This window comes from Microtus ochrogaster, chromosome 21, assembly GCF_000317375.1.
Source record: "Microtus ochrogaster isolate Prairie Vole_2 chromosome 21, MicOch1.0, whole genome shotgun sequence".
Classification (NCBI taxonomy): Eukaryota; Metazoa; Chordata; class Mammalia; order Rodentia; family Cricetidae; genus Microtus; species Microtus ochrogaster.
This window is the reverse complement of record NC_022022.1, coordinates 50212592-50221038: the sequence shown is the minus strand read 5'-3', so window position 1 is coordinate 50221038 and position 8447 is coordinate 50212592. Positions and strand designations below refer to the sequence as shown.

General features: G+C 41.5%; 1 protein-coding gene across 31 annotated transcripts in view; it reads right to left on the bottom strand.

Moving 5' to 3' along the window:
* The window catches only part of Adgrl2 (adhesion G protein-coupled receptor L2), a 208263-nt gene that overhangs the window by 143276 nt on the left and 56540 nt on the right, over positions 1 to 8447 (bottom strand). For all 31 annotated transcript variants that reach the window (XM_026783911.1, XM_026783910.1, XM_026783909.1 and 28 more), the window contains exon 2: positions 190 to 362. In XM_026783911.1, the coding sequence (XP_026639712.1) occupies positions 190 to 262 (73 nt within the window). In that variant the 5' untranslated portion in view covers positions 263 to 362. The remainder of the gene's footprint in view (positions 1 to 189; positions 363 to 8447) is intronic.

The following is an 8447-nucleotide window of genomic DNA, read 5'->3' as shown; positions in this document are numbered from 1 at the left end:
CAGCCTGGTCTACAAGAGCTAGTTCCAGGACAGGCTCCAAAACCACAGAGAAACCCTGTCTCGAAAAACAAAAAACAAAAAAAACAAAAAAAAAATATTAAAATAACAATGCAGCCTCTTTAACACAGAGAAGATTCTATCCTTTCCATTCTCCTGGGTTTTAGGAAGAAACTGTGAAATGTGTCTTACCTTCTGTATTTGGTGAGAAACTGATTATAATGATAAACCACAAACTTCGCATTCTGCAACCAGAAGACACCATTATTGATCCCTTTAAATATTTTCTTTGTATTCCTTAATGAATCTAGTTATAAATGCCCAGCTTCATCGAACCCAGCAGTCTGCATCATTGATCCTCATATCTGAAAAAACAAAAAGAACAAATCCATCACTTACTTTAAGGCCCCGGTATGTCGTCACAGCAAATGCAGAAGTAACTACCCTCAACCCTTCCCCCCATTTCGCAAGCATAAAATATATTCTGATTGCATATCCTGGAAGTCAGCTGCTCCTAGATAAATAGCATCTGAGATATTCTGAGGGGGGGGGGAGAAGCTCCCCCAAATGTATAGATAATCATATTCAAAAGTAAGTATGTATTTTTTCTAATAATGATATTCTCTTAGGAAAGCATGAAAGCTTAGGAAATCACTTGAGATAATACATCCATCTCTCCATGACATTAACCTTTTGATCACAGAACTAGCTTTAGAATACATAATACCTCTAAATAAATGTATAAACACATGAGCGTCTGTCGATCATAGTAACAACAATATAATTTAATATTTTCCCCGGTTGTCTTGCAAGATAGATTACAGATCTGATGAGTTAATTTTTCTAAACAAAGGTAAACGGTTGCTAACACATGGGTGTATGTTCATTTACAGCCCAGGCATTCAAAATACCATCCTCAGCCATTATTTCCCTGCCAATTACTCATAGAATGAGCAGCTAGTTGTCTCAACACTGCTTCCTCATAATGCTCTAGGGTTCCTCTCCAGCCTGTTCTTGGAGTAAGGTGTAACTTAAAATCAAAGCAGTATCACTGAGTCTACCAGACCCAAAGAAGCACCAAAGATCCTGAGCACTGTGTCTTCAAGGGATTTGGGGGTTTCTTTTCTTTTCTTTTTGAAGAAGCATCTAAGTCTAGGTTATTCTGAAATTCATGATCTTCCTGCCCCAGCCTGAGCACTGGCATTAAAGGTGTGTGTCACAAGACTGGATCGCATCGCTGATTCGGGGACGGTCCTAATGTTGATGATCCTGTATGGGCCCATCTTCCCAAACGGCAGAGACTACAAAAGAATGATGAGTGTGGCTTCAAAGTATCCTCCTAGGACCACATGAAAACAGTTTATTTGAAGTCTTCCAGACAACTGATTTACTTCTTTGTAGGGTGTTATAAGAAGTCATAGAGTCTTATATAACATGAGACAAAAACAGTTTCCAACTATACCTGAACTTCCTGGTACAGCCTCCCACGATAAAGAAACCACTACTCCTTTAAAGGTCCCTTCAGAAGGTGCACCTGTGGAATTGCTGTAGCGTTTGTTTGCTGTTGGGCCAGGGGCGGGACTGGGGATCGAATCCAGGCTGTACTAAGGGAGCACTCCACCACTGAGCTACCAACCCAGACCTTAACTGCAGAGTTCTGTAAAGTGGGGACTGAAGGCATTTCTACCCTTTGCCTTTCTCAGGCTGTGTACACGACTCAAGACAAACTCTTAGTGATTTGCATCCGTTCACTGAAACATGAAAAGGAACAGCAAACCAAAATGCCCCTGCGAATCTAGTATTCTGCCGCATCATCTGAATTACTCATCTGTGTTAGAACCTCCAGGTACCACATTCTACTAAGCAGTCCCTCTATTCCATCAGATGTCACCATGATATAACTTCTATGGAAAAGCGGTCAGATTCTAAATGGTTTGAAACATAACATTCATCAAACTACAAAGGGATTATCACAGCTGTCAGCAACGTAAGAAACAAATTACTCTGAATCTTCTCTCTAGCATTTGCATATAGAAATCCACAAAAGTCTCAGATGAAACGCTATCAAGACATTTCTATTATGAGAAATTGGTTTTATCATGCCTACCGGTTAAGAGATAAAAATATGTCTGTATACATATATACACTTCAGCCCGTATTTTGGCTCTGTGAAGAAACTGGAGAGATTTTAGACACGGTCACAAAGAAGGGAGCAGTGGGGATTATGCAGCTCTAAGAACACCCCATAGAAGCTTCTCAATCAAAACAAATAAAAGCAAAAAACAAGGGATAGCATGTTTCCTCCTCCTCCTCTGAATGCAAACAACACAGGAAGTAGGAAGGCATCCAAATTTAATCTGATGGAGACAGGACACACCTCCATATGCAGAACTAGCCAACTCTCTGATAATCCTTCCCAGGGTTAGTCAAAAGACAACCTGAAATAAACCTGTAGTTCACACTCCCATGACAAACTTCCTGTCTCCACACTGAAAGATATTCTACATTAGACAGATGAAAAACCCAGTGCCCTGACACACCCAAGTGCTCACCAGTGCGTACTTTCTCAATGCCTCAATCTCTTCAGTCACCTGATCAAGCAGTTGAGAATAATTTCAGTACGTGAATGATACGCATTCATGGCTCCAATTAAAAACTGCGCCGGTTTTTTGGACGGCTCCATGCTCCAGCATGGAATTTTGCCTATCCAAGCTTTTCTTGCAGTAGGTCCTTTCCTCTCCCTCAGCTCTGCCCACAGGCAACTTGCCCACCATATCACTCTCACCCGGTTCCAGTTCCTTAGAGCGATCCAAGATCCGTCTGTCTTTGGTCACCCGCTATTTGAAAGAGTCCTTGTTTGTGGGAAGAAAAGGAAGGAAGAAATCAAGGACTGATGTCTGCCTTGTAGGAGACAGCTGCCAAGATAGGACAGCCTGTGTGTGAGAGAGGGAAAGGCAAGAGAAACCGCACAACCAAGACCTCTGTTGTGGTCTTTGGCCAGCACTACTACTTCAGAAACCGATTTTACACACTGAAATCCCATGTACTCTTAAGGCTCGAGAATGTGAAACAGGCTTTCCAATGCACAGTCCACTTGACTAGGAGACTCAGTGCAAATGTCTGCCTCTGGCAAATAGAAAATTCTGGAATGTATCAAGTCATGGCTTCTTTTATGCAAATAAAGATGAAGTTCATCTGCCTTTGCAGGAAGCAAAAAGAATATTGAATTTATTTTTCTCATTCTACAACCTACAATGAATCACTTTCACATCAAATAAAATTACTTCCAGAAGTTCGTACTCTGAGTGCAATTTCTGAAAACTAAGTCAGAAGATTTTACTGCTGTGATCCAAATTAAAAACAACCCTTCATTGAACAAATGTTAATGAAAACTGAAATACTTACAAGCCACAATCAGCTAAGAATAGAAGGAATAAATAAATACGGTGAGAGGAATCTAAGGAGGCTTTGCTCCTAAAATGAGCTGGAGTCTAAGGAAGCTCACACACATGCACGAGGCTACCAGACCAACCCTTCCCACCACCTGCAAGCACCAGCTCAGAACACCCCACAAAAACTGGCACCCTGGCACACGCCGATAATCTCAACAATCTGGAGCCCGAGGCAGGAGCATCAAGGTTCAAGGCTCACCTGGGCTACAAGGGGAAAAAAATGCTACAACTGAGAAAATGGAGGGGCAGGTATTTCTCAGACAGCAAAATAAAACTTAGGAAAACGCAGAAATGGACTATCGAATATCCTTCCAACAAACAAGAGATTGCTTTGAATAATACCTTAGATTAACTATTTATTTGCATTTAGATTTTCAGAAAATCTTTCTCCAAACACATGAGAAAGGGGGAAGAATGGGCAGAGTGACCCTCTCTAAAACTGGAGACGGCACAGTGCCGTAAAACTAGCTCTAATTACAACCTTCAGCAAATCCAGCAGACAGACAACCTCCCTCCTATACTTTCATCTCATTCTCGAAATGAGAAGATTCCAACTATTTCACCCTAACCTTGCTTCTGTGAACCACAGCCTTTGTCTACAAACCTCAGTCATACCGTCTTTAGATCAGCACATCCTATTACTCGGCCATGTAAAAAGTCAATTAATGCAATCTCTTACTAGGAAGCCTTCCCCAGCTGGGGAGTGACTTCCAGGAATATGCCTCAGCGCTGTGCTCATCCCAATAGCCCTGGTCATTTCAGACTCTGTGGTCTCTCAGACGGTAACCTGCTTTCACGTTTACTAGCTGAAGAAACAGCCCTGCGTCTTAAAACTGTGAGCGAAATGACTTAAAAAGCAAACATCGATGACCAGTTAGTTCTCGGTCATGTCGTTACGTTGCATGGGCAGGAAATCACATTTACCTGTGACATTTATTCAGCAAGTACAGAAGACAGAAGATAGGAGGTGGAGCCGCTGAGAAGCATCATGGAGCAGAGAGAATTTAGCATCCACAATAATTAAAGGGAGAGAAAAACTGAACAAAAATTTGCTAAAACTGATGAATGAATGCAAGTTTCCTACCAGAAGCAAGGTTACTACGGAGAATCATTTAAGCCGATTTCCACTCGTGGATACTGGATATTAGGTACAAAGCCTTCAGACAGCAAGGAAGGAAAGAACCACCTAAGCCTGAGACCAGCCAAAGTCACAAACCCCTAGATGTTGCATACACACCCACTCACGCTGCGGAAAATGCAGCAGCCAAGCTCTGGATAAGCCTAGATAGAGTGTTACACATTAATATAGGTCGACTCTAAAGGAAAAAAAACCAAGGATGGCTTCACACAATCAGTCTTTCTGATCTCATTTCCACTATAAAATTGTAATCGTCATCAGACAGGATTTCCCAGCTTTAAAAAAGGGAAGAAAAGGGCAGCCGTTCCACGTTTTACTAACGTTAAGTGCGTAAGAGGAAGAAACCAGCCTCCCTCCCTTCCTCAACCCCACTAAATCACAGAAGTTGTATTAACTTAGCTAAAACCCAGTCAGGGTTTTCAGTTTTCAGAAGTGTTTTCAGTTCCATCCTTTCCAGGCAGATTGGACTCAGCCCTCTCTGCTCAGACCAGAGACATCACCAACAGCTCACAGCTCTGGGAGTTTTCCACCAATAGATGCCCTGAGCGAACCTTCCAAATGAATCACTAATCAGAGCAGCCTTCTCGGCACTAGACACTTACTTCTCTTTGCAGGCTTTGCGTTTCTTTTCTTCCCTTCCCCAGCACAGCACTGGGGGTGGAGGCGGCAAGGCTGAGAACTTGGGGGCACACATGGCCACCCAGTGGTCCCCACCCTTCCACTCCCTCTGTCTAATCTTGCAGACACTGGTATCAAGATACTGGCAGTGTTTCTTGGACACTTCATGCTAAGGTCCCCTTAAAAGTCACGATGGGTCTTACCCTTGACTGAAACCTCTTCGTTGTGAAGGGATAAATCCTCCTCTGGGGCTCAGAGGAGCAGAAAGAGTTGGGGAATTCTCTCACTTGCATCTGCTTTACGCTATCATCTAGGAGTCTTGCTGAGCCTGCAAAAGAGGCTGGAGCTGTGGACACGAGGGCACAGTCAGGGCAGGCTGCCATCCTCCTCATTAAAACCCATCCAGTTGAAATGACAAAAACAAGGAGCTGCCATTTTTAAACCAGTATGGGGGACACCGTGTGGCAGCACAGGAAATGTCCAACCTAAATTCCGAACAAAAGGGGGGTATAGGGAGGCGCAGCCACAGAGCAGGCAAATGACTGCACTGTGTATATTGGAAAGTTGGCAGATTCCTTGAATTTATATTTGAAAAGAAAATGCTACCAATTTCTTTTGTACTTGTTATTAGAAAACATTTGGAGTACTGACAACACAGAAGGTATAGAGTTCTTGCTTGGCTGTTTGTTTGCTTACACCATTTGGGTAAAGGAAAGTCTAGTCTGACTGAATGACTGACTGACTGGCTGACTTATTTCAGATTTTTGAAACAGGACTCATATAGGTCAGACTCACTATGTAGCAGAAGGTTTCCTTGAATTCTTTTTATCTTCCTCCCTCCACCTTCCAAAATCTGGGACTACAGGAGAATGCCACCATGACTTACCCAAAAAAACTAATTTTATTGACATATTTATTTATCGACAGCATGAATGCCTGCATGTTCCCATGTATGTGTGTCAATAGACCCACACACATGAGCACAAGCTCTAGGTTGATGCTTGGTATCTTCATCATCTATCTGCACATGATTTACCGCAGCAAGTCCTTCACTGAACCTTTGAGCTTGTCGATTAGCTAGCTCACCTATTCTGGCTAGTCCAGATAGCCAGCCTGCTCCGGGATCTCCAGTCTCCACATCAAGGGTGCTGGAAATAAAGACACCCACATCACATGTGGCCCACAGGCAGTTTGTTTTGTTTGTTTGCTTTATTTTGGTTTGGTTTCTTTAGCTGAAAACCCAAGTACAGACATCAAGACCAGAAGCAGGATTTGAAAGAGGCCCAATCAGTAATCCGTGCAAAAATGCAAGCTTGGAGCTACATGGCTCCTTCATTAAGTTCTCTGAACTTACTCAGCTGATTCAATGGAGAAGCAAACATGTCCACTGAGGCTAAGGGGGAAGTTGAGGGCCCCTGACTACTATCCACAAACGCACTCATAAGCAGGTTCTTACTAGCAGCTTCCAGTAGCTTTGCAATAAGAGTAAAAGAAAAAAACATCTCGTCCAAAGAGAGATCATTCTAGGTCAAAAACAAGTCATCTGAATACACAGCTATAAATGCCTAGCAAAAATAAATTAATTAATAAATTAAGTTAAATAGACAAACTAAATAGTTTAAAAGAAGAAATATATAGGCTGCTCCAGAACAGTGAGGAAACAGCAGGCTGGGAAACACACCCACTGTCTAAAGTCACAACTGCGGCTAATGAAGTTGATCATATAAACCTACTCTGTAGGTCCTAATACAATTTACTTTAAAATGAAAAATGTAAACAAAGTCATTTTGTGATTATGAAAGTGTTGAAAAACCAGAAGAATAATGAGTTGATTTTAAAATGTTTACATGAGCAAAACTAACATCCCTCAGGTAATGATAACTATGTATTAACTTAATTTTTAGTATTTCCAGTTGAGCTACCTTAATTTTATCCATTTATACTGCTATTTAAAGCACTAACAATTACATGTTATAAATTAACAAATTATTCTAGACTGATAAGTCTCATGAATCAAACTACCTGAGAAAGAGCTTCTATGTCGGAAAAACAAACACAAATGTTAGCAATATGCACACCTTAATTATCATAGAAGAAATCAATATTCAAATTCCCTCTTGGTCTGAGTATACAACCACTAAGTCAGGACCCAGGGCTGCTGTAGGTTACAACATCCAAGCACCATGAGAGATTTCTTAAAGGTAATGAGTCATCCTGGAAAAAGCATGCAAATTTTATATATATATGTAAGAACTATTCAGCAAGAGCCCAACATGGAGAATGGTCACTCTTGCGGGTTAATTCCAGCACTCACGAGGCTGACACACAACTACAACAAATTCAAAACCAGCTTGGGCTACACACAGTCTCAAACAACAAACAAAAAGCCCAAGAACAAAGGAACCAAAGAGAAAATACAGCATAAAGCTGAAGAAAAAATCTGACATACAGAACCACAGGTTTGCAATAAGTCAGAGTATGCAATACAATTCCCTCAAATGCTGCCATTTTATGAAGTATTATGTAAAGTCTATACTTCCTTAAATTGAAGTGGGTCGTATTAGCAATCTATCTGGTTCTCGCTGGCTAATGAGTTACACATAGGCCTCTTTGGCCTTGAATTACGAAATCAATGTTTTTATCTTATTTATTTCACGCACTAATACAAGTTAGTCTTGTATAAGGTTCTAAAGAAATTGTTTGGAAAGACAAAGATACGGTGAAGAAGTTAAAGCTCTAAGGAGACTCAAAAACACGCTAGAAAATGTCAAAAAAATAATATACAAAACAATTATTTAAATTATCAAAATTTAATAGTAACAAATTTATTTCAGACCAAAATACGAAGAAAGAAACGAGTTTCTGCATGCCTATCTCCTCGAGATGTATGCTTAGACCAGCTGATACCAGCTTAATGAGTTGTTTGAGGCCGAGATCAAGCACACACTTAACCTGCCTCCTGAGAGCTGAGACCCTTCACAAGCATCTGGGTCTCAAGTTCAGCAACTGTACAGGCATGCAGGAAAGTCCAAAAACCTACAACTGTACAATTTGTTTTTCTTTTTCCACTTACAGAATTTGGTGCTGAGGTTCCTGTAAGTAACACCAAGGAAATCATTCAAGGGATTCCACAGTGTGGCTAAACTGCTGCTGGACTGGCAGCTACACCCTCCTGCTGGACTGGCAGCTACACCCTCCTGCTGGACCGGCAGCTACACCCTCCTGCTGGACTGGCAGCTACA